The sequence below is a fragment of the Ambystoma mexicanum genome, chromosome 13 (assembly GCF_040938575.1).
Source record: "Ambystoma mexicanum isolate Mex_15411 chromosome 13, UKY_AmexF1_1, whole genome shotgun sequence".
Classification (NCBI taxonomy): domain Eukaryota; kingdom Metazoa; phylum Chordata; class Amphibia; order Caudata; family Ambystomatidae; genus Ambystoma; species Ambystoma mexicanum.
This window is the reverse complement of record NC_090938.1, coordinates 704,431,245-704,458,269: the sequence shown is the minus strand read 5'-3', so window position 1 is coordinate 704,458,269 and position 27,025 is coordinate 704,431,245. Positions and strand designations below refer to the sequence as shown.

At 46.2% G+C, this 27,025-nt stretch overlaps 1 protein-coding gene across 6 annotated transcripts in view; it reads right to left on the bottom strand.

Moving 5' to 3' along the window:
- Positions 1 to 474: 474 nt before the first annotated feature.
- The window catches only part of LOC138521753 (uncharacterized), a 194,690-nt gene continuing 168,139 nt past the window's right edge, over positions 475 to 27,025 (bottom strand). For all 6 annotated transcript variants that reach the window (XM_069634805.1, XM_069634811.1, XM_069634810.1 and 3 more), the window contains 2 exons: positions 3,174 to 3,398; positions 475 to 2,722 (listed from right to left, as the gene is read on the bottom strand). In XM_069634805.1, coding sequence (XP_069490906.1) covers positions 1,869 to 2,722; positions 3,174 to 3,398 — 1,079 coding nt within the window. In that variant the 3' untranslated portion in view covers positions 475 to 1,868. The remainder of the gene's footprint in view (positions 2,723 to 3,173; positions 3,399 to 27,025) is intronic.

The window sequence follows — 27,025 nt, the reverse complement described above, 5'->3', positions numbered from 1 at the left end:
CTGGAGGTAGATGTGTGGAGCGCAGTCATCATATACCGGGAAAAGCATTAATGTTTCAGGTTCGTGAACCCTTTTATCATTTGGTCCTGGGCCAGAAGCCCTCTGTTGGTACCACGACCCAATGGCTCACACTGGATTTATCCATGGCTTATTTTCTTTCTGGGGCTAAAATGTCTAAATCTATCAAGATCAGGTTTACTAGAGGCAAAGCTGCCAAGTGAGTAGGTGTTTCCCTTGCAGATGTCTATGGCTGCCACTTGGCTATGCCCGGACACTCTTTACCTACTATAAATTGGGTGTAGGCAAATCAGGGTGTGCAATTGCTTTGTTAAGTACCTGATCGCCCTATGTTGGTCTGGTTATGAAATATACCCAAGAAAAGCCAAGCATTAATGTTGGCTTTGTAGTTAGTTGTTATCAAGCCCATGGAAGCTTAGAATATTCTTTGCGTAAGCAATGCGACGAAGACAAGGGTTTACTGTCTGAATAGTTTATCTTTATTTCACTGAGCCCTAATCTTCGTTGTTCCAATCTTAACACCATCCGACTCAGAGGCAACCATGGCTGTGATATAAGGACGGATGACCGATGGAGGATTGTCTGCATTTTCATACCTCCACCTAAAGGATGAAAGTATAAAAAAAGTTGTACAACACATAAGCCGGAGCAACAGCACACGCGGACTGACACCGATCCAATAGCCGCACCAGAGCTCAGCATCTGGTATATACCGAGTTGAAGCTGCCAACAGAACACCACTCCTCTTACTATCCTACTCCCTCTTCACCTTACTAACCCATCCCACCTTATCATTTACAGATCCGCCAGAGCGCCTGGGGACCAATTCGTGACGGTGCGCGGTACAAATACCTTTAACATTTAACATTTAAAATATCCCACTTGACGCTTGTCTCAAGGAGGGGGACACACCTCATTGCATATGTACTTTGGCAAGGAACGGTAGCTCCCCATTTAATGAAGTTTATGAGCAAATAATCGGGACATTTAAAACCAGCCTACAGAGCCAACAAAGAGGGGGCAGATACGCATACGCAGACAAGGTTTCAACAAGTGGGTGGCACAGAACGGCTTGGCCAAAAGATGCTTCCTTTCTTGAAGAAGCTCCCCAAAGAATAATTCTGGTAAAAAGCATGTGAGAAGTCCCACATGTTTGCCCTACAAATGTACGAAGTAGTGACACACCCTGAAAAGGCATGGCTTCTGCCTTGCCCCCTGGTAGTGTGTGCATAGTTTTGTAAGGCACAGGATTGCCTTGATGTTCAGAGTAACAAACTACACATACAACAATCCATCAAGCTGACATCACTTTATGCCTTTTGCATGGTCAATATCGCTGAAAGTCTAACAGATCTGAATGGTGGAGTCCCCCCCCCCCCCCCGAGATACAATATAACAAAATTATCCAACATTTTCTCACCCAAGGAATCGGTGTGCTCTTGGTTGAAAGACAGGAAAAAGGTTTCCTGACTGGGGCATGTAAAGGTTCCTTACACTTAACACACTTGTGAGAGCATGCTGAGGGGTATGAAGTGCACAGGGCCAGAGAACAGTGAGCCCAGGTCTCTCACTAATACTCTCTGAGCTTTTCATCCCTTACACTCCCAGGTCTTTCACCCATTACTTTCCAGTTTGCTCACTCCTTTCACTGGTAGGAGTAACTCAACGCCAAAACTCAGACTTAAATTTGAAAAAATACTTTAAAAAAAACATTTGTATTCATATAACTGTTTGTTCACCTTCTACAAGCACTTGCCTTAGGAAGTGTGAGGTGAATTAAAATACTTTCTAGCCATTGCACTAAGAGTCCTCCACTAAGCCTTCTCGGTAAGTGCATGTGGGTTAAATGTTCATATCTGTGAGGAAAATGGCCCACCTCCGATAAACACATAATGATGGCGGCCTTTGCAGGTGATTAATGGATCAGTCGGGTCTTCACTCACAGACACCAGGTCAGTCATTTCATCCAACAATGTACGGAGGGTGGTGAAGCCGTGGCGGCAGAGCTTAAATTGGTAGCCATGTGTCCGGTGGAAGAGACCAGCAAACTCCCCAAAACCAACACCACGCGGCTGCTGCAACAAAACCACTAGGATCTCATCCATGAGCACAGGGTCTAGGTCTTTGTCCGAGTTGATGGCTTGGGATGAGGCATACCGAGTGGTGGTAGCTGGGGCATAGCCCTGAGAAGGGCCAGTTGGCATGTGCTTAAGTGCTTGATACATCTGTTGCCCTGGAGAAATACTGGTTGCGTATGCTGGTGTGGGATAGGTCTCCAGAGGACTTTTTGACTTCTGAGAAGGTGCACGATTTACATTTTGAGTAGCTGGGGTCTTCCTCTGTTGTGGTACTACATAATTTGTGGTCTTTGAAGCACGGAAGACCATGGCCATGCCTGGTGTTCTCGGTTTCTGTGGGAGTCCAGGCTTTTGAGGATGCTTTGACATGTAGACTGTCCCTGGCGCATTCCTATTGTTCATGGAAGGGTGCCCTGATCCAGGTTTTGTGAAATGTTTAGAAGTACTGTTGCCCCGGCTTGGAATTTGCCTTTGAGAAGAGTTGGAGGGAACCGGGTAGAGGAATGAATGCGATACACCACTGGCTTGGGAGTCCTCAAACTCTGTCCTTAACTTGTGGTCCAAAGTAGCGATCAATGTTAACGGCAGCCCACATGGAATCAACCGACCATCCTTACGCCTGAAACCTGAAAGAGACCAAAGGCAATGCATTAATTTCAAATTAAGAGGATGCAAGTAAGAGAAAAAAGCAGGTAACTAAATTATGAAAGGGAGGGAAGGCATGCACAGGACAGACCAAGAAATGAGAGCGCATGCGAGAAGTTAAAACGAGAATAGAAACCAATATAAAATGATAAATGGGATAACAGATTAAGGAGTGATTAGAAGGACCAAAGGCACAAGAAAGCAAAATAGGGAGTGGAAAAAAAGGTAAAAAGACAAGTCAGTGAGACTGGGGAAGAAGTGCTTGCAGAAAAGGAACAGAGAATGAGAAAGCTGAAAAGAGAACACTTAGAAATACCAGTAAAGAGAAGGAAAAAGCAGGATGTAGAAATAATGCAAGCATCATCAGGGAGAAAGGTTGGATGAAATTAGATGCCCAAGAATGGTTTCATAAGAGATGGGTGTGCAGCGAACCTGGCTGGTATTTAACCACACAGTCCTCCCCTTTTGTGGGATCCAACACCTCGACATTAGGAACGTGCTGCAAAAAGTCTACTGTGTCTTGGTGTCCCAGCCCCCAGCTGAGGTCATCCAGATCAATGCCACGTTCCACGCTCAGAATCTCGGTCAGCTTCTGCACCCTCAGGCCGCAAGCAAACATTGGCTGGGTGAGCACGCAAAGGATTTCCTCATCCAGTCCTGCAGGGCACAAAAAGGTCAATTGAATAGGGGAGACCTGCTGGTGGTATGACCTGGCCAGGCCCTTATGCTACGATCCTCACTCCAATCTCATAAAATAAATTGCTGAAAAGGTGTTGGAAGAAACCATACTGCAGAAAGAAGACTAAATTACACAGCAAATTACTAGTTTGTTGCTTTTGACCTCACACCCCCCCCTGTTTTTTTTAAAGCTTCAATTGCGGATTTCAGCACTTCATGAAGACACTTCCCATATATATTTATTTATTATTGTGTTCTTGGTTTTACATGACAAAATTACACAAATATCAAACACATACAGTATTATAATAGAACATGAAAAACTTCCACAAACATCAAACATCCAACATTACAAAACAGGGTATATACACATTAAAATTCCCATATAACACAGGTCGGCACCAACCACGATAACATCCATGTTATCTCGTATAATTTTAATAATGGGGTGTCTTCAAATTAGGAACTTTTTTTTAATAATTTGAAAACTGCAGCTCCCAGTTTCTGTGCCAGCTTCTCCCTTAACTCCAGCCCAACTTTTGCAGCTTGATATCAGTTGTATATCCTATAGTTTGTATACTCTGGCCATCTGTGGCCTGAATCTATGATACTTGCTAAATGCTGGAAACCATATAAAATGGAATCCCACAGTGCCTTGTGCTTTGATGCCATTTTCACACTGTCCCGAATCAATGGACACCATTTGCTATGCCTTCATTGCCCTCTTTGCAGGTCAGCTGTGATAGACCACTGGAGTCTATGACAAACATGAAGTGTTACAGGTAAATTATATTTTTTGGGCTTGAGGATTGTGCTACAGATTCATGTACTTTACAGGCAATAGCAGGTTGTGTCGTCAGATGGGGATGGGTGTCGTAATTCATCCTGAAAAAGTGCCTTCACTTTAAGTGCGGTACAGAAAGTGACACAGACTTGATCTGCGCCTCCGAGGTTTGCAGTTATGGCAAACTCTACAAACGTTTCTCACGAAGAATGCAAGCCGCCGACCTTCCTGTGCCCTCTGGCTCGTTTGCAAAGTCCCTTTCTCGCTCCTTATTCAACTAGTTCCTACTGCTCCCATCTACTCATCATGCTCCAACACTCCATTGTTATCCCAATATTATTATAATCATTAACCGTTCGATCCAGCCCATTCAAGTACACATATATCTGCTCTTTTCTAAAACCGTGGCATCATTTGTCTTCCTCTTCCGACTCCTGTCGCTATTTGCATGCGCTCTGTCTATAGCAACTACTTCTCCTCCATCCTCGCGTGTTCCTCAAACTTGTTTAATACTATGCACCACTGCATATTCTTGGTCAAGGTCTGGCTTGGATATCACGGACAATGCACCTCAAGGCTTTCTCTCGCCATCTCGTGGGCTGATGGTCGTGTCCTCATGCTTTCTCTGACTTAGCCCACACATCGCTACCTTTAGGTACCTCCCAGCGGCACTGTTACAGGGTCTCCCGTTTGCCTCCTTATCTCCTTCCCATTGCACAAAAACTCGCTAAATCAATTAATGATGTGCTAGCCAAGTCTGAGTGGCTTTTAATATTTATTGTTTCATGTAGTGCATGTATACTTCTAGGTCTGTTGCGGCTTGTGAACGAATCACTAAAAAAAGATGTCCTGGACCGACAAGAAATACAAATGCAGTTTGACTAACACAAAAAGCATCTCTAGACTTAATTTTAAAAAACAGGTGGTCAGTAGTGGAATACAAGTCAAGTGGAAGGGAATTCCAAAATGGAGGGAGCCAGCACAGGTAAAGAACGACCATCATCCAGACACTAAGAAATATTGTTTCCCCAACCAGGCTGAAACCGTGCATCGGTTTCAGCCTGGTTGGTATTCTTGCATCATTAAATCCCATCTGCACGGTGTAACAATCTACACCTAAAAACATCAACCAATAAGATTTCTATTACCAATGATATACAGAAAAATACAAATTTACTCTCAATATAACAAACCTTTTTTTGTGGAATAAGGAAATACTCACCCTCTCTCCACATCCATTCACTACATGCTGTTCACCACCACCACCAGTCCTGCGCCGGGTATAACAAGAAATAGACCACATACAGGTCCTTAAACTGCAGCTTATGTGCAACTGGCAGTCAGTGCAAAGCACAAATTATGCCCAAAGATGTGATCTCAGAGTCCAGCTCCTAAAGGGAAGCGGACAACAGCATCTTGCATCTAAAGAATGTGCAGTAGATACTGTGGCCGCACCAGGTACAGAGTGTTTGCAGTCACCATTAAGGGAGCTTTTCAAAACTGGTAATGGTGAGGGGTGTTGGGAAGGGGGCGACCACGTCGCACCCGCCTAAGCACATTTGAGTAAGGCAAACTGTAATCAAAGCACTATGATGGGCCAGGCGGGAGGTGGCAGGGGGGACAATGGTAGGACCCCACCCCAATTTAATCAGCCTACATAGTGTACCCCAAGGCACGAGCAAGATTGCCATGTTGCGTAGATATTAGTAAATATAGTTAGAAGACAAGGCCTGTGCAGCGAATGCAGCATTACAAGCACTAAACCTGAACTGTGAGGCGAGGGAAATCTCCAGCCATGCCCACACCCCCAACCGCCATAAAGCTCATTCATTGTTTTAACAGTGTTGCAAAGATATTTTTATACCAAGAGGAATGTGTCCTACAAGGCCACGATCACAGACCGGCGCCTGATGTGCATGTTATCTCACACTGGCCAAAGTCAGACTCAACCCACCCCAGGCAACCACAAGTTATAGCCCATATACATGACTAAAACCCAAGATCCCCCGAATTCCATGGCACCAGGTGCCCTTTGACCACCAACCCCAAAGTAACAAGTCCTGAAACGTTCAAAGAGGCTGGACATTGCACGTCTTTAAGCTACAATCACATGATTTGTACTGCAAGGTGCTGGGAGGAATAAATTATAGTGCAAAACGAGGGTGGAGACCTTGGAGTCGGATGGCGCAGAAGGGAGTGAGTGAAATGTGTGTGTGAAGGTTAGAGTGCCCGAGGCCTTCCTTTGCGACAGTCCTAAAGCTTGCCAGGTGCACAGTAGTATAATGAAGTAGCATTGTGTTAGGAGTGTAGTTAATTTGTTCTTTGACCTTTTTTCGGTGAGAAGAAGATTTCTGCAGCACCCACGTGCTGGAAGACGGACGGACGGGGATGGAACCAATAGCCTTGCATCCCTTATGGGGCAGGTGGACCATGTATAAGCACACACCAAAGAGCCGCGTGGGTTTTTACTGTATATGTTTGCGTCACAATGACGATTTGTCTCCTCTTCAGTCTGTGCTTGTACCCTTTTTGGCCAGAACGTTCTTGGCAGCAGAGCTCTTTGCTGTTGCTCTCATCTGTGTATGAGATTAAAACTTGTTATCCCTACAAGATAGACTTGGGCTTTTTTTCCCTAGCAGGTTATTTGTTCTGGTGTGAGTGTTCAGGGGCTTGCCTTCAACTGGTGACCCGGATGTGATCCCAGCACCCCCTGTATTTGCTGAGGCTTCCAGGCCGTTTCTCCAGAAGGAGCCGCTCCCACCTACAGCGACTGGTCACTAAAAAACACATGTTCAGAGTAGTTTGGCAGGAGGCATTTCAAGAGAAGTCTTCTCTGCTCTTTGAAGCAGGGCGTGGCTCCGAGGAGAGAGAAGGCCGGTGTTGAAACCCTGTGACGGAGGAGTTCGGGTGAGTACACACATGGGAGTAGACTCTTTTAAGCAATACAAAGTAGGGGACAGAGGCATGGGGAAGCGTGAGAGGTGTGCACACGTGGAGAGCAAGCTCGTTGATGTGACATGGGTGTGGTTTGTGTTATTTCTTATTGGTGTTTGTATTGTAAAGAGATTTCAGTAAGGCATTATAAGATAAGGCAAAGGTAAGGAGGGAACGCCTCCTCGGAATGGGAGGGAAGGTGATACCACAATCAAATATATTATTTAAAGGAGCAATACGGAAATAAAAGTAGTAGGCCTGGAAAAAGTAGCTGTTATTTCAGCTTATTTTAGTTTATTGTATTTGTGTTTTATTGGATGAATTGTATTTGTGTTTTATTGGATGAAGAACAGGCCATAGGAAGGGTGTTAATTGTATGTGTGAAGGCATGGTGTGGCTTTTTTTCTATTTTTATAAACACACCTAATACTGTATCCAAGTTTGATTTCTAAGAGTGGATCTGGGATTCGAACCTCTTGCTCTGCGTGGTCTTGCTTCCAAGACCAGCGGGTTGCCCCTGTGCTATCCTCCGTTCATTGGATGGTTGTATGAAGTGGTGTGTGTGCATGGAGGAGGAGGGGCAGAAAAGGGTGACTAAGACAGACAGCACCAGCACGGGAGAAGGAACACCAATAGAGTATGTGTACAAGACCTTGCCACTGTATCGTGACAGGGTGGAGAAATACCATAAGCAGTGGATCTAGGAGACGGGAACGGGGGGGGATGCCCTGCCCGTGGCCAGAGCAGGGCTTGCACAATAAGAGCGTCTTGGAACACCTGTGCACATTTTTAGTATTGAAGTATAAAGGGAAACTGCTACAGAAGAGAAAATACGTTTTAGATCCCTGGCGAATGTTTGAAGACACAGAGGACCAAGGGGACAGAGCAGGGGCACAAATACAGAAGAATGGAAGGTGCAGGAGGGGAGGAGAGGGTGTGGCGCCAGAAGTGCGCAGGGGATTATATCCCTTGGCAGCATGTCCCGCAGACATGTGCACAAATCCAACTTATGTGCCCACCGTGGTAGGGACACCTTCAGCACCAATAACACTGCAGGCTACTGCTCGCCCACCCCCCTATGCAAACCCACCTGAAGGTGGGTGTCGGGTCAAGGGAGTTCGAAGATAGGTTGGCAGAGGCAGAGTTGCTATCAGAGCTGAACAGGATACAGACATCCTCAAGAGGAGTAAGGGATGTAAGAGTGTCGGAAAAAGTATGGGAAGAATGGAGATCAGGGGAGTTGCTGCTCAGGATGGATAATGACGGAATAAGGAGTCTATGTGTTGAGAAGGAGGGAAGCAAGGGTGAGTGGACAGTCCTTGGACAGGAGAATATGGTGTTGGGAAACCATGAGAGGGAGGACGACAATGGCACGTTTGACAAAAGACCAGGTGAAGAAGCAGGAGGGGTGAAGAGGCGGCTGAGATTCCCCCCTGCTCCCCAAGTAGAAGGCACGTGGTGGGGGGGGGGGGCAGGTTGAGGGCTAGGGTTGGCCAGATGGCGTTGGCGAGGTAAGAAGGAAAAACAAAGATGGGTGTGGGAAGTGGGCTGAAGACGCAGATGCCCCTCATACATAAGGGGGCAGGGAGGACACAGTACGTGCCCTGGTCCCAGATGGATTAAAAACAACTTGATTAAGGCTCACCCACAGCTTACAGCAGGTGCGAGTAAGTGGATATATTAGTTTGAAAAGCAAACAGCAGGAGTGCCCCTGGCAGTGGGTGATATCAAGAGCTTGATGGTTGCTATAATTGGGGTCCAGGCCAGGGATATATGGGTAAAAGCTGGGTATCTGGGAATAACCCTGGGGGACGATGCAAACAATGAAGCATTGTTCAACAGATTTAGAGCACAAGTGTGGGATGCGTCACAAAGGGCTTTCCGAGATACCCCTGATTTACAGTCCCTGATGCAGTTTACTATGGGCAATGATGTGGAACCAGCTACATTTATTCTTAAATTCCAAGAGATGTGGAGAGCTGAAACGCAAGGACCGTGGGATTGTTCTATACCATTTTGCTATTTTATCGTAAAGAGGGGTTTGCCAAAGGAATTGCAGAAGGCGTTAGATAAGATTGTGGGCATCGAAGAAAAGGGGTGGCCGGAGATACAGAGTATAATAGTGCACCACTGTAAAAGAATTAAGAATAGGGAAACGGCCCAAAACTGTCAAACGGAAGAAGCAAAACTGGTAGAAAAGAAATTGTAAAAAGTTGTTGTCCAGGCACCTGTGTCGACGCCAGTACAGGTGGAGGGGACAGAGAGCACCCAACAGGTCGTGAGCACCACTATCGCTGTGCTCTGGGCTGAAGGAGGGCAAGGACAGTGGGGTGGGGGCAGCAGTATCCAGGCCCACAGTGGCAGTCATGGGGACCGCAGTGAGGAAGGGGGGCTTCCGAGGTGCAAGAGGGGGGATTTGGAGCCAGACCAGGGGGGTTTGGATCATCACAGTGTTGAATTGTTTGAGGTGGGGGCATTGTGCAAGGGAATGCAGAATCAGGTATGCAATGGGGTATAATTACGGGTCACAGCAGCAGGGCCAGGGTATCCGCAACAGGGTCAAGGGTATCAGAAGCAAGGGTATTTACAGGGGTAAAACCAAACCTATAACCAGCAGCCCTGCGCATCCGACACACAAGTGCGGCACCCGCCACATCAGGGCGGTGTTGCCCCGGGCAATAGGGTACAGAGCGGGACTACCGCCCCTTTGGAGGAGAAACAGTGATGGGGTAACCCCTTCTCATTTCCCGGAAACTAACACATATCCCGATTAGGACAGCCCACAGAGAGCATTTGCGCGTGTGGTCTTGTCAACGACCGTCCACCCTGAAGAGGAATCCTTGGTGGCGGAGGAGATAGGAGACAGTTCATATTTAAGGTCGACTCTGGTGCAACGAAATCATGTATCATGGAGGGGAATCTCCCACTATCTGGTAAATATCTCAACACGCAGGGATTCTATGGGGCTGTTTCCATGGTTCCATACACTAAGGAGCTCAGCAAATTAAGCATGGCAATATCTTTTACAGATTACAGTATAGTTTGCTACAAGCCTATGAGGTGCACAATAAGGGCAATGTTGATAAAACACCCAATGACAAGGGAGGTGGTGGTTCGTGGAACTCCCTTGGTCCCGGACATGTTAATTTATGGTATTACTGTGCTTGTAGAGGTGGTGCCTCAGATTGCTAAACAGTGTTGGCGAGTGCCCACAGATTTAATCTGTCGTCCAGTTGTGTCAGGAACAATACTGACGCTAGATGTACAGGGATTGTTGGTCTCTGACAAGAAGGTTGTCGTGCTTGGAATTGACAGGGACAGGTGAGAGTGGCACACAGTGCTCTGTATAGATCCAACAGTACAATTGAAGGAAGTGAAGGATGATGAGCTGTTCGAGAACAATCACAAAAATGGGTAGATAATATTAGAGATATGTATCCCCTGTGACATAATGGTACAGTATCGACGGGTGCAGTGTCCCCTGATGGCAGTACTAATTCCACCTTTATTTCATGATGAAGACTTACAACACGTGCCTCCGCAGTTGTGGACTACAAATCTACATGATGTGGGATTACTGAAAGACATGACCCCTGTGCGTATAAAACTGAAGCCTGGTGCGGTGCTACCCAGGGTAAAACAATATTCATTATCAAGGGATGGGGAGAGGGTATTAGAAATACAATACAATACAAGCCCTACTGGACCAGTGGGTCATCGTGCCATCTACGTCTCTGTGTAACAAAGCAATATACCCCGTCAAGAAATCAACAGGGGGAAATTGGAGAATGATCCAGGATTTGCGCCAACTAAAGGACATGGTACAGAAAGAATTTCCAGTCGTCCCTAATCCTGCGACAGTTTTTTGCAGTATCCCCAAAGAAGCCAAATACTTCACTGTATTGGACTTGAAAAATGCATTCATCTCGATTCCACTCCATCCTGAGTCGAGTTATCTCACGGCATTCACACAGGGTCAAATGTATTTCAAACATACTAGATTAACTCATGGGTACTGCGAGAGTCCAAGTATCTTTCACAGAATACTGAATGCTCAAGGGACATTTAGGTACCCAGCACGATTATCCAGTTCATAGACAATCTGCTAGTGTGTAGTGGCAGTGAGCAGCACTGCCGAAGAGATTCCAGTACACTCCTACAATTGTTGGCCTACAAGGTCGACAAGGCTAAATTGCAATATTGCCAACAGGATGCGCTCTATTTAGGGCAGTTCATATCAGCAAACGGTAAAAGAATACTACCAGACAGGGCAGCGTCAGTATTTGGTACCCCCAGACCCGCCTCAGTTAAAGAAACGCAGACGTTTTTGGGGCTGTACAACTACTGTAGGGCATGGATTTTAGATTACGCAGCATACCACTTCTGCAGGTCCTTAAGGAAGCACAAAAAACAAAGGATCATAAGTTACAGTGGATTGCAGATATGATCAAACGGTACAAAGAAGTCATTAGGTCAGCACCAGTACTGGCCACCTCGGACTACAAACAGGAATTCTATTTGTTTTCACATTCAGATGGCCAGCTCATGACTGCAGTATTGACACAGAAAAGTACTATGGGCCATAAGCCATCTGACTATTACAGCGGCACACTGTATTCAGTAACGCAAGGGCAGTTTGTGTGCGAAGAAGCTTTAGCAGCTGCTACATTTGCAATAGAAAAAAGTTCTACTATTGTAATGGGGTGCTCAGTTATGTTGTATGTGGAACATTCTCTATTTGCCATTTTAGGAAGGTCAAAGTCCACCCTGCCTACACAAGAGATCTTCGGCCTACAAGATTATTATTTCAAAGCGCCACATTCATGTGGTTAGATTTAAAATAGTGAATCCTGCCACCTTCCTAACAGTAATGCCCATTGCCAAAGATCTGACGGTGCAAGACTGCGCCACATATGAGGGGGAGGACGACGACATCCCCAAAGCGAAAGATTGCGCATTGGATTCGGGTGAGGTACTCTCAGTTGACGGGTTGTCCACAATTGACCAGGCGGCTGGACAAAGACATATAGGGGCAGCGGTGGTATGACTTGAGGAAGGGGAGTACGAGACGATGGTTCTGAAAAGATTGCCCATGCATTATTCTATACAGGTGACAGAACTCAGTGCTCATTGAAGCACTGAGAGCGTCCCAAGGGTGCTTTGTCACAATATAGTCAGACTCCCCTTACGTCACAACAAATGAGCATGCAGGTCTATACCGCTAGAAGGAGGGGTTTCGGAGGGCGGAGGGATCCCCCAGTGCAGCATGCAGCACTGCTAGAAACACTGATAGAAGCATTATCCCACCCATCTGTTGTGGCGGTCGTCAAGTGCGCCGCCCACACTAACTGGACAGACGAAATATCGATGGGGAACACTGCCGCCGACGCGGCAGCCAAAATGGCGGCGTATCTGCCAAATAAAATGCCTGCTGAATACATTGTGACCACTCCACCAGCAAGCGAACATCCAACGCCTTACACAGCATTGCCTATCTCCCAAATAATTGAACTACAAGGAAGGGCACCAGAGAGGAAGAAAGAATTATGGGTACAAGGATTATGCAAGCAATCCCCAACAGATTTATTGTGGAAGCAACAGAGCTCCGGAAAGACATTAATGCCCCAGGAGCTGCTAGAAGTGGCATTTGAACAGTTACACTTATCCATCTCACAGTTCAAAGCAGCACATCACAGCAGATATACAAGAGGACTGGCTTATACCAAATATTCAGGAGAGCATCACATAAATGGTTGTACATTGCACCACATGTCAAGGGTTTAGTACACGGATGACACTACGGACGTTACGGGGCATATTGCCCCGCCCTACTGGGCCATTCCGTGAATTACACATAGATAATGCGGATATCGGTGAGCGTTTCAATGGGTCCATATACCTCATAGTAGTGGTTTGCCCTTTCTCAAGGTGGGTGGAAGCAGAGCCGTGCGCACATCCGGATGCCAAATGTGCTGCTAGACTCTTGGTAAGCAATGGGGCGAGTGCAAGGTTTTACAGTCAGACAATGGCACACACTTTTTCAATGCACTCAGGGATCGAAATTCAGGGGCGCTGAGCACTATTTAGCTCCTGGTAAAGATAAAAGTGCTCCTGGTAATCGCTTTGAATGTCCAAGGCAGGAGCTGGTTTCAGCTCCTGCTGAATTAGTCTCCTAGGAACATGCATAAATCACCCCCGTCAGCCTCACCCAGTGAGCTAAGACAAAAGTTGCTTCTAAATAAAACAGAGCAAGTGTGCCTCCAGAACATATTCCCTTAAAGAGTCACACACCAAGAACATATATAAATTATAGAAACAGCTTGTGCACAAGTGACCATTGTCTTTCTAGCATTTAAAACGTGTGTGTACAATTTCAAACTTTTTTCCTTCAGTCGTGCTTTTGAAAGAAAGTCAATTTCACTCCTTTTCTTACAAGAAAGCAGTGACGGTACTGATATTTCTTGTGAAGCCTTTCTTTTAGAAGGCCTAATAACATATTTCCTTGTAACACTTAAAGACTAAAATTATATTATAAATGGCTACGCTTATTTTATTTTTAACTGGGCGCTAGGTTACATATAAGTGGTGGTTACAGTAGTTACATGTTGCAGTCGATTACAGGTTATGGATGCAATAAAATATGTTGTATGCATGACATAATAGTTACGGTTAGTTACAGGTAAATAGCAAGTACATAGTTAAGACAATAGCTGTAGGATTGCTGTTCCTCTAGATTCTTGGGAAAAGAGCCAGGTTTTGAGGCATTTGCAGAAGGACCAGAGGGAAGGATCTGACCTAAGCGCTATGGGCATGGAATTCCATTGTTTGGCTGCAATCACAGGGAAGCTGCCAGCTCTGGCTTTTTGGCGCCTGTATCTAGGGAGGGCTAGCAGGCATGTGTATGCCAATCGGGTAGGTCTAATGGATTGGGCCTGGGAGATTTGTCTAGGTAGATAGATCTGGGTGCTGTTTGATAGGCATTTGTGGGTCAGAGATAAGGTTTTGAATGTAATGAGTTCCCGGACTGGGAGCCAGTGGATATTTCATCTAGCTGATGAAATGTGATTCTTTTAGGGATGTTGAGTGCAGCTCTTACAACATTGTTCTGGATGATTTGTAATTTGTGAATATTGCACGAATTAGATCCTGCAAAGAGGAAGTTACAATAGTAAATCCTAGACAGTATGAGGCTCTGGCGAGGGTGATACAGTTGTCAGTGGTCAAGAATGGCCTGTAGGAATTAATCAGTTTGGTGGTGTAAGCTGCGGCCGAAGCGATTGCGTTTACCTGCCTCGATAGGTAGAGCGAGCAGTCTAGATATACTCCTAAGGTTTTTACCCCTTTGGCTACAGTGATAATGTTTCCGTCAATGTTAAAGACAAGAGTCAGATAGGTTATTTAGTCAAGATTGAGTGCCAATGAAGAGTAGTTCTGTTTTCTCGTCATGTAAGCAGAGCTCATGTTGCGCCATCCAGGCTTGAATGGTTTGGTATATTTCACTCAGTACGTTGGAGTCGGTCTCATAATTGCCAGTGATGGGTAGGAGTATTTGGGCGTCATCCATGTAGTTAGTGTATATGACACCCAGTTTGTCTAGGAGGTCGAAAAGTGGCTTTGTGAAAATGTTGTATAGTGTTGGTTAGACGCAGGAGTCTTGTGGCACTCCACAGGTAACTGAGGCTGGGGGAGCTGCTGTGGTGGTTGAGAACTCTCTCATTGTGGGGTTGGAGAAGAAAGATTCTATCCATTTTATGGTTTGGCCGAGAAGTGGGCAGCAAGGGCAAGGTGTTGGCAAAGTATATTGTGATTCACCAAGTCAAAGGCTGCCGAGAGGTCGAGCAGGAGGAGGATGGCCAAGTTACCCATGTCTTTAATCTCATCCATTTGGATTTTGAGATCCAGAAGGGCGGTTTCCGTTCCGTGACCGGGGTGGAAGTCAGACTGGCTGAGGCCAAGGAGGTTGTGAATTTCCAGGTATTTTTGAATTTGCAAATAGGGCAACTGTCATGTATTTTAAGGAGGAAGGGTACCATTGTGATAGGGTGGTAGTAAGTGGGAAAATTGGGGTCCAGTGTAGGCGTTTTGAGAAGTGGGAGCACCCATGCTTCTTTAAGATTTTTGGGTACATTGCTAGATGAGAAGGAGTAATTAATCAGGGCCGTGATGAAGGGGGCAAGCTCTTCGGCACAGTCTTTTACGAGAGAGGCTGGACAGATGTCTCCTTGACATCGGGGGTTTCAGGGCTTTGATGATTTTGGTAGTTTCAGTGGTAGGTACAGCTGTGAATTCATACCTGGGCCTGGGGCTTGAGGGTGTGGGTCGCTGATTTTGTTTTGGAGTAGGGAGATTTTGCCGAGGAGGGCGTTTTTGATGTTTTTGCACCAGGGTAGATCTTTAGTACAGTGGTCTGGTGAAGGGGCTGGTGTTTCGAGTTCGCCTAGAATAGTGAATAGCTCTCTCATGCCAGAGTTTGCTTTTACGATTTTCTCGTTTTAAGAGTTGCCTTTGAATTGAAGACTGGCTTGTTTGTACTCTTTGGCCAGGGCATTGAAGTGCAGTTTGTTTCCAGACACGCTCAGCGATTCCTTTTGAGGAGTTTAAGGTTTTGGTATTGGGGGTATACCAGGAGTTTAGGTGGGCTATTGGTTTGGATTTACGGTTGCCCAGAGGTGCTTCTTTGTTAATGGCTTCTAGGAGAGTTGGTTGTAAGCGTGACCACAGCAGTGAGTTCGATGTTGGTCTGTAGGTAGGTTGTTAGTGGTTGTAGCAAGGGGAGTATATTGTCTGGAGTGATGTTGCGCAAGTTTCTTGATAGGGCAGCCGAGGTTGGTTAAGGCAGGATATCTATTTGAGCAATATTGTTAATGGAGAATAGGACGACATTGTGGTCTGACCATGGGCAGGGATTGTTAGCTGGTATATTGGTGTAGCAATTGTGGTCTGCTAGCCAGCTTAGTGTGCAGCTTTTATCATGAGTGGGGTTGTATATTCAGTGGGAAAAGCCCTGAACTTCAATAGTGTTTGCAAGGGCAAGCACCTGGGAATCTGATGGGTCGTTGAGACCTATGTTGAAATCTCCCATAATGATGATTTTGGAAGAGGGCTTGGTGTTGGCTGAGAGGAGGTCTGTAGATTAGGTGGATCGTGAGGGTGGTTATAAGGAGATTTTGAGTGTAATCCATTCTGCCGAAGGGATAATTTGCTTAGGGATTTCTCTGAAAGGTAGGCATTTTTGGCAAGAACCGCTCCTACGCCTCCTTTAGATATCAGTCTATCTTTTCTGAGGATGGTATATCCATCTGGGATCGCCAGGGAGAGGACTGGGCCAGCGGCCTGGTGCAGCCATGTTTGAGATTGCTAGGAAGTCTAGGTTATTGGAAGTGATGAGGTTGGCAATGTTGAGGGCATGGGCCAGGAGGGATATGGCATTAATAAGGGGTCCGTTAAGGTGTGTTACAGTATCTATTTTCGGGTCATCAGAATGGTGACCTTTTTAGTTCTAGAGGGGTGTCCTTTTTTTGTTTTATGTGCTACGGCGGTGAGAGAATTGCTCCTTGTTGCGACAGAAGGTTTTTTTATGGTAGTCGGTAGCCCCAAATGGACTTGTGTAAGAGTCTAGGCTAGAGGGTGAGCCTGTTCTCTTCAAGGTGTGTTGAGTTGTTGTAGTAGGAGGGGCCTTAGTTCTAGATTTGAAACGCTCATTTCTGAGAGATGGACTGGCTGGTGTTTGAGGGTGCTGCTGGCCAGTGAACAGATGAGATGCTCGTTGCTTGATCCTATTCTCGAGGGAACATGGTTTCTTAGAGCTTAGGGCTGTCTTGTGTGCAGTGGTCTGCCGGTTTGCGATGGTGTGGATTGGCCATGCCTTAGGAAGGAAAGGTGAAGGTGGGATGTTGTAGGAGTTGGGCAACACAGATGCCATTTTCAGAGAGAATAGGTGTTTGTATTTGGTGATGCCAAGTGGCAAGTAGTTGCTAGGGCGGTTTGTTAGCTCATGGGCATCAGTGACTTGGTGCGCCCAGTCGGGAATGGGACTAGCCATTATGGGTTGTCCTTTGGTCATGTTGACTATTGGGTGAAAGGGTGGGTCTGGGCTAGAGATGCTGGACGGGGTTGTCTTAAGTGATGATGGCTTAGTGTGCCGTTTGAAAGGAGGTAAGGGTAGGGTTTATAGGGTTATTAGATTGGGAATAGAATCTGGGTCTGGACTGAATTGAGGAATCGAGGCTAGGTTGACAGTGTCCAGGTTCAATTGAGATTGTAAGTGTTGACTAGTAAGGCGATAGTGGTGGCCTCGTCTTGCAGCAAGCCTAGTGGAGATGATGTTATTAACATACAAGTGAGGGCATCTCGAATGGCTATACATTGTAAAGCGAGGTACACTAGCAGATCTGGGAGGCTGTGTCCCTGTTAGGGTGCCTAGTAACACTTACGTTTCGGACAAGCGTATTGCATGCAAGATCTGGTGTGGCAAAATGCATGTGAAAACACACCTAGATTTGATTAAGGCCAAAGGGCCTGCAAACATTTAAAAACGAATTTGGCGTAATGCAAGTGAAAACACTGAGGTTTGATTGTGCCAGACATAGAAGACATAAGTGGTAAAGTACGTATTTTGGTGAGCAGGTCACAATTTGAGTTGCACGGTCATGTACTTTGCAGAGCCGGTGGGGTGCATTCCGAGGGGATTGAGCAGGCGCATAGTGTTGTTGGCGGACTACATAGTTGAATGTTTGTGAAGTATAGGTGCAGGCTAGATATGGCAAGGAACGAGCGTACAGCTTTGGTAAATTTGCATGGAGATGAGCGGTCACCTGAATGCAGCTTACTGGTGTTAGTGACTGGATCCCAGGAGTTGATGTTGGCAGGGAGAGGGGAATGGAGCGTGGTATAAACTGAGTGTCTTGCCGCTCCTGCACGCTCGGACAGGCTCAGGCAGGAGCTTTAGGAGTGGGGCCCTTTGGCGGTGGGCCGGCTCAGCCTGCCGGCTTGCTATTGGCCCAAATAAACCAGGCTTGGCCAATCAAGTGCAGACACAACGCAGAGCACTCCAGTGCTCATGTTCAGGTTGCCCATCTTGGAATGGCCTGCACAGTAGCCTTTAAAGCTTGTAAGGCAAACAGTCCCGAAGAACAAACAGCCACTCAGTGAGAGAGGCAGTACATAGCACGCAGGGAATTCTCTCCCAGGGAAGTTATGCTGTATCCTGATGTAGGATTTTAGTCGGCGATTGTAATGCTCTGCACCAGGGGGGCTTTACCTTATATTCTGTTGGAACAGCGGTCTCTTCGGCTGTCTCGTTGTGGGAGTAGTGGGGGCAATAACATCCAATTACTTACTATAGGAAACCCCACCGTTTTTCTTTGTTAAAGTTTGAGCTGACTATAGCTCTAAATGGAGAATACAGATTTTAAAAAACAGGTGTAGGTTTTGCTTGCAAATTTCTCCATTTACACACTTTTTACATTATTGTAATGCGTTGTAAGGTACAGATAATGCCAGTTACAAACTATGCCTGAAATTACAGCTGCACAGTTGTCTTAATGAGACTTTTCACTGTAACGTTAAACAGAGGTTACTGATGAAGTCGTCTAACCTTTGTCATTTTTCTTTTTTTTTTAAACAAAGTGTTCTATTCTGAAAAACATTCCTGCTCCTGCAAAACACACTTCACCAACAATGTTCCATTTCCTCCTAATCCCTCCAAAATATGTATTAAGTATCAAACATGTCAATAGATATCTCAAGTCAGGCCAGGATCTTAATGTTAGGGCAACAGCTGTGCAACGGGTTGTTGGCTATGACAAAAAAATCTCCCATACAATTATGCTGTATATGGCTCCTAAGAGAAACCACATAATACATTGGACCAGATGCCTTTTCTAAATTACGGTTTTACTAATGTTTTGGTATCGTTTGATATTCTTAGTGAGTTAATGCACCCGATGCAGAGGTCTTAAATCTGTAAAATCTATGCATCTCAGGTTGGAACAATAGCAGGTATAACAACCATTCATCCTCCTGTGGTCCTTAAAATATGGTAGAATAATCCCTGTGATACACTCCGGCATGAGTCATGTAGCGCCTATAGCAAACATCTTGGCATCTAGTTTATTAGACACCTGCACCATAAACCAATTTTTCAGCCTTAACCAAAAGCACTGCCAGAGTTACTTTTAACACCTTACCCTATTCCTTGACCTAAAAAATGAAGGCACAGGGTGGGGTAGATATAGGGTGCAGTAGCAGACGAGAGAACAAGGTGGTATCAGAAAAAGAGACAGTAGCAGAAAATAGCATGTCAGTGAGGGGATAGCAAAAGCAATAGATGTAGTAACAGAAACAGTGTTCTAGTGACAGTCATGGGTGTAGAGGCAGACAAGAATAATGACCATGTGAGGAAGCAAGAGAGACACAAATAGGGAGGCTGACATAAGAGTAAATAAAACAGAAATAAATATGAAGCTGCATTGCACAAGTTCATAATAAAACGATACAGTCGGTAACAGAGTGCAAGACAGAGCATTTTCGGGTGCTTATCAAAGATTAGAAAAAAAGCAAGTTCAACCCTTCTTCAGGCATTACAGAGTGAATAAAAAGTGTCATCCTATATCCATAAGGCTTTTTGTCTGAGAATCCTTTGATCTTCTGCAGTACTTTTTTTCAACTAATTTGTTATGCGTACACTATCCTAAGAAAACCTTTGAGACGTCAACAGCTCCCGCTTCTTGGATCTGAATTTCGACTCCTGTGCACTGTTTCAGCAAGTGACAGCACTACTTAGCATTGAGCACTGGATGTGTTCAATTTGCCACCCACAGGCCAACAGTGTTGTGGAGAGAATAAATGGGCCCCTCAAAAGCAAGTGTCCAAACTGTGTACCACGTTAAAGAACAACTGGGTGCACTGTTTCCCCCTGGCCATCTTCAGTCTACGCACACAGCCCAGCAAAGACCACCATTTGTCACCTCACGAGGTGGTCACTGGTTGGTGCATGCACACCCCATATCTCCTGTAACAAGAGCTTCTAAACGCACAAAGGGCAGCAGCGGTGTTAGGTAATGAGTTTAAAGATTATTTGACTACACTAACACGTACAATTAAATGCACCTCCCAGGATTTAGATAGACACACTGGAAGTAGCAACCACAACGGCGACAGACCCTGAGTACATGACCACACAACCGCTGCTGCCTGGTGGCTGTGTGCATTCAAAATTGTGTGCGAAGGTGGAACAACCCTTGGTTCCACAGGCCCTACGAGGTGGTGTTTTGCACTCCCCTCGTTGTGAAGGTGAAGAGCTTGTGATATTGGGTCCATCTCTCCGACGTCCGCAGGGTGCCTCCAGACGGCACATCGGCACTTCGGTTATTTTAAAGGAGGGGCAGTATATCGGCACCCTATCTACCTCACCGGCCTGTCCAGGCACAATACGTGTGCAGTGTCACACTCTGTTGACTGGCCAAAGCTCAGCTGCTAGATCTGTATTCTTTTTTCAGGAGCTCTTCTGTCTGTCTCTCTCTGTGTTAAGGTATTTTGTATTCATTTATTTGTATCGCGCGCCAAACCCTGAGGTCACTGGGCACTTGAAAAACTGAAAGGTTTACACACAGACAGGCATACAGATTACCATCAACAAAAAGGACCCTGGTTACAGGTCGGTCAAAATGTGAGATACAGGAGATAAAGAACAATAGTGAACTACACAGGAGGCTGAGCCGAAGCATAGATGGTGAATGGCTAGACTAGTCAATACATCTTACTGGTGGAGGCTTGTTACTCAGCCCGTTTTTTATACTGGCTTTAAAAGTGAGGAAGAAAGGTTCCCGTCTGAGGGGGATGGGGGATGGAGTTCCAACGTTTGGCAGCTTGAACTGGGAAGCTGGCTCCTCCTGCTGTTTTTAGATTGTATCTTGGAACCACTAAGTTGTAGGAGTGAGATGATCTGGTAGTGCGTGTGGGTTGGTGTAAGCAAATTTTGTCTTCCAGGTATTTCAGGGCTGAGTTTGTGAGGCATTTGTGCGTGATGGCCAGGGTGCATAGAGTGATTCTGTTACAGATGGGTAGCCAGTTGGCGTTATGTTTGTGAGTGGAAATGTGACATGATCTCAGAAGACTAAGTGCTGATCTCAGTGAGTTATTCTGTAGTACCTGGAGTTTGTTTAGGTTGTGTTCCGAGGAGCCAAGGAAAAGTGTGTTGCAATAATCAATTTTCGATAGAGCAAGTGCTCTAGCCAACATTAAGCAACTACTTGTGGATAGATAGGATTTGCACCTATAGATCAGTATATTAGTGTAGGCCGTGGAGGACGCAACACTACTGACCTGTTTTTTGAGAGAGAGTTGAATCGAGGTATACCACCAATGTTTTTATCTCTTTGGAGACATTGATTATATTGCCATCAATGACGAAAGAGGAGAATCTATTGTAGAGTTTATTCAGACGTGCCCGAGTACCCACGATCATTAGCTCGGTTTTATCGTTGAGACAAAGGCCGTTGGTGGCCATCCAGGCTTGGATTTCAAGATAGATGCTGTTCAGCAGTTTGGAGTTGTGGTTGTAACAGCCAGTGAGGGTGATACGGGCTTGAGTGTCGTTTGCATAGTTGGTGTAGACGACACCCAAGTTGTCCAGGTGGTCAAAGAGTAGCTTCATGAAGATATTGTATAATGTGGGTGATGCTGTCATGACCCTTGCCCCTGGCCCTCACTGGCAAGTCAGCCTTCCAGTTAGGGCCAGGTCAAAGGCCTTAAAACCTCATCCAAGACTCTCTTGGAGTCTGTCCTGGCGCCTTTGGCGCCAGGTTCATAACCATCATGAAGACCAACATTAGAATGGGACTATTTACTTGGGACTATTTAACTTGGGGGTGTTCAGCCAACATGGAGGCACACACATAGCTCAGTTACAAGGAACTGAGCTATGCGGTCTAGTCATTTGGGTGTGGCAGGCCTGGGACTATTTTACCTGGACTACTTTACCTGAGACTATTTAAACCACACCCAAACAGCAGAACATGCTTTGCGTTATTCTGCTGTGGGCAGCGTAATGCTCACCGTGTCCAGTTCTTTTATGCCAGCTTACCTGAAACCAAGGACCTGCAGAGAGAGAAAGAACACTACGAAACTTACCTGGAACAGTATCCTGTCTTCAATCCATCGCCGACTTCAGTTCCACTCACCTGAAGGTACGAACTCCATCATCCGGCACCGCATGCATCTTGGAATACCAAAACCTGGAAAGAGGAGAAAGAAAGACAGCATTAGTAAGCGTTTACTCACGTTTCCTTCCGAATGAAGAAAGCCACACAATTCTTACCTGGGTAGTCGTCTCCTGGTCAGTATCATTGCTGGAACTTTACGGCACTCGGCGAGGAACATCGCAACTTGCAAGGAGAGAAAAGACACAGGTTAGCAATATAAAAAGGTGAAACAGCAATGCGCATCGCGCTTTGCTCACCGGACAGCATCGCGCACACCGCGCTTTCGCCTGCCGGACCATGCTCATCTTCAAACTGCATGACAACTCCAAAATACCTTTCCATACCTAAAAGGAAAGAAGCAAGACATTAGTATTTGAACTAAGAGGAACATAAGAACTGCATATAAAGACTGTAAAGCAGCAAACCTACAGAATCGCCGCAGACCTGGATTCCCACAGGGGGAGGCGGGGGGGGGGGGGAAGAGGGCTTGCACCAGTGAAGTAACTTGGTCGCTGCTCGCCCCCCACATCTATGCGCCCCTGCCACGAGGAGCAGGACGGAGAATCCACCTTCTACAATATTAAGACCCATCTTTAACCGGAGGCCTTACCAAGGGACCAGAAGAGGGTTCGAGAGTGCAAATCATCCAACCAGGGCTGGGTGGCGTCCCCGTGGATACCAGGTGAGTGTAACAGACACACAGGATCCCTGAGGGACACCACACAATATCAGAGTTGGGTCTGCTGAGGCCGAGGGAGAGAAGACTCTGGTGGTCCGGTTTGATAAGAAGGATTTAACCCAATCGGATGCATCAGTGGAGAATGCTGCTGCTGTGGTAGGGTGTTTGGTGAGAATTTGGTGGTCGACGAGGTCGAAGGCTGCAGATAGGTCAAGTAGTAAGAGGATTGCTAGCTTGCCTTTATCCTTTGCCTCGTCCATTTGAATCTTTAGATCAAGGAGGGCTGTCTCAGTTCCATGTCTGGGTCTGAAACCAGATTGTCTAAGTCCTAGGAGGTCATTCTCCTCTAAGTGTTTCTGGATTTGCAGATAGGCCACATGATCCAGAATATTTAGAAGGAACGGGACGGTGGTGATGGGCCTGTAGTTAGTGGGGACATTGGGGTCAAGTTTTTTTTCTTTTTTTTTTTTTAGTAACGGCATAAATCCAAGCTTCCTTGAGGTTGTTAGTGTCCTGACTGGAAGAAAATGAGGAGTTTATCAAGGTGGTGATGAACCGGCTAGGTTTTTTTGCTCCATCCTTGATGATTGTGGCAGGGCAGATATCGCCTTGGCAGTGGGATGGTTTTAGTCTTTTTATGAAGTCTTCAACTTCCTTGGGAGTTACTAGCGAGAAGGAGAAAGGGGTGCAGGGGTGAGATTTCTTTCTGGTTTGGGAAGGAGGGGCTGGGAGCCTGTGAGGCTTGCCTTTTTAGCTTTGATCTTATTTTGGAGTAAGGTGATTTTATCTGCGAGGGCTTGCTGGATTTCAGTGCACCAATCTGCGTTTTTGTTGCAGTCTTGTGTGGGTAGTGCAGGGGATTCGAGCTCTTAGTATGCTGAACAGTTCCTTTGTACTGAATTTGGCATTCTGGAATTGTAGGTGTCTTTTTTAACAGCAAGGATGGCCGCTTTGTAGATAGCGGATGCTGACGTGAATGCAGTTTTGTTAGAGATGGAGGGTGCTTTACGCCAGGTTGATTCATGTTTCTGAGACTTTTTAGTTCAGGGGTGAACCACTTGTTGAGGTGAGCCAATGGTTTGGCTTTCCTGAGTTTGAGAGGGGCTGCAATATCTAGAGCGGGTTTAAGAGTGCTCTTGTAGAGGTCTACCAAGTTTGTAGGGTCGAGGTTGTTGAATTTAGACATGTTAAGGATGTCGCTAATCTGGGGCTGGAGGCTGTCTATGGTGATGTCCTGACAGTTTCTGAATAGCAATGGGGGTGCTAGTGTGATTTTGGCCGGAGAGGATCCAGGGATGGAGAACAGGATGAGGTGATGATCTGACCATGCAACAGGTTCATTTTGGGTGATGGAAATGGAACAGTTAAGGTCAGAGACCCAGTCCAGTGTTCTGCCTTTGGAATGGGTGGGTGTTGTAATTCTATATATAAAGCCTAGTTTAGAGATGGTGTTGTCCACAGCTAGGGCATTAGGGTCCTGGAGGCCAGCGTTTAGGTCTCCTAGGAGGATAGTTTTAGATCCAAGTTTGGAATGGGTGGGTGGAGAGGAGGTCCAGGATGTCATCTTCGAAGGAGGGCGAGGGGCCGGTAGACAAGATGCAGGATTATTGTGTGGGAAGGTGTAGTTAGTTTCACCAATAGAAGCTCCGCAGAGGGGAGGCTGGTGTGGGGCATGGCTCTAAGAGCCAGGAGGGATTTGCCAATGAAGGCCACTCCACCACCTTTGCAGAGGTGGTATCAGCTCTGATAATGGTATAGCTGTTACACTTACCTGGTTTCCACAGGGGCACCGAACGAAGCTGGACTGCGGCGGTCTCCACCAGCGTGACTCGTAGTGAAGTGATGAGTGACTGCACCTGCCCCTTTAGTTTCATCTGTTGGGCACGAAGGAAGATTTGCCTAAAACGGTGAAAGTGATAAATTAACTAGCGGTAAGGAGAAGGGCCAACTTCCACCTCCGCGACCTCCCAATGTCCCTTCACTGTGTCTCACCTTAATGTTATGAAGGATGGGCTCTCCATCCTGCGACTGTGCACGGGTGCGTCGAGATTCAGGGATCCAGTTGACTTCACTGATCCTGTAGCCTTATGGCAGGGTTGCAGACAACAATGACTCTGAGGTAAGTCTTTATGCCAATCCTGTATAGCGTGAAATGCTTTAGAGTTCTGGTTGTCTTTAGTTCACTCCTGTAACTTTCTTTGCAGATTCCCCTTTTGAGCTACTCCCCAAGAAAGGTGACTCCCCTCCGGATGAGATGAGGTAATGCCAAGGTAAGTTTCAATACTTGCACGATTCAAAAATGTCCAACAAGTGATATTGTTCTTTCGTGCCTTTAATCCGCTGTCTCCTTTTATTTCTACAGGTGTGGCGCCGCCGGAGCGAAGGTCGTGTAATGGTGACTCGCGGAACCGCAAGGAACTGCTGCTTCTGTTGAGCATTATGCTGCGCGAGATTGAATGTCCTTTAGCGAAGCGCAGCTCACCTGTTTTCTTTCCTTGTTCTGCAGATGCGGCTGCACCGGGACGGCGATCGCGTGAGAATGCCTCGTTGGATCGTGTGGACGCACAGCACTTGTGAGTATCACGCTGCGCTATGCTAAATGTCTTTAAGATGGTTCTTACGTAGCGCGGTTAACTGATGTTCCTTTTTCTGCAGATGCGGAGACTCCCGAGTGATGGTGATTGAGTATCAGGTAAAGCTCTTAATTTAATTTGCGATTGCTCCTTTCTTTGCAGGCGCGGATCGCGATGACCAGGACTGGCGTGGCTGAAGACAGGACTGGAGCTGCAGACACGGTGAGCATTACGCTGCAGGAGTGCAGAATAACGCAAAGCGTGTTCTGTTTTTCGGGCGTGGTTTAAATAGCTTCCCAGAACTAGTTACCAGGTAAAGTAGTCCCTGCACCACACCTTATCAAATAGTCCCCAGATAAAGTAGTCCCTTCAACCAACCTCAGACTTGGTTGTACATGGTTCAGTTACCGGATAACCTGTCTTGCCTGAAAAGGCAGTATGAGCCTGGTGCCAAAGGCGCCCGGACTGAGTCCAGGAAGCCCTTAGGCAATCCTTTGTGGCCTTAAAGGTCCCCATGGTTGCCAGTACTCTGGGCCGACTGGTCTGCTCTTGATGTCTGGGGCAGGCACCGTGACAATAGCTTTCCGGTAGGGCTAGAGAAAGTGCAGGACCTGCTGCCTTGTGAAGCCAGGGTTCTGTAACAGCCAGGAAGTCTGGGCTGTTGGAGATAATGAGGTCAGCGATCTCTGCGGCATGAGCCACAAGGGAGTGTGCATTGATGAGGGCTCCTTTGATGTTAGAGGATGGTGGCAGGGAGATCGGGTCTTTGAGGGGCGCATGGAGAGGAGGACGAGCTGTAGCGCTACTGATGTTGAGATGAGGGTTTTTTGGCTTGGCTGTGATTTTGTAGTTGAGGAAGCGAGGTACGTATTGTATGTCTCTCCTTTTCTTTGTTTTGTGTATTTTGCTTCCATTTCAGGAGAGAAGATGATAAACCTCACCAACGTCAATAGTTATTTGTTAAGTAGGGACCCGAGGTGTAGATGCGAGGTGTAGATGCCAAAATGACAATATATGGGCATATGCATACTATTGTGGAATGACCATTACTGCAGGTCTATGTATGATATTGATGGCACAATTGGGGCTATGTCTGGGAGAGTGTTATAGAGGGAGGTCCCATAAAGGGGGGGGGGGGAATGGGACTGTATATTTAAATGGGACAGTACACATAAATGTTAATATTATTACTGGATTTACATAGATAAGTAGCAACATGAATGCTAACAATAATAATGGAAATGCATATAGGAGTATCAATAGTGCTAATATGAGTATTAGTGATGATTATAGCAGGAATAACACGACAGCAAGCGTGCGTGCACAATTGGCAATGAGGGTGATAGTAAAAAGTTTGTTTCCAGCAAGTCGAGGATCGTTTAATAATTCAAAACATTATGGAACAAGTTACTTACCTGTAACTGTTGTTCTCC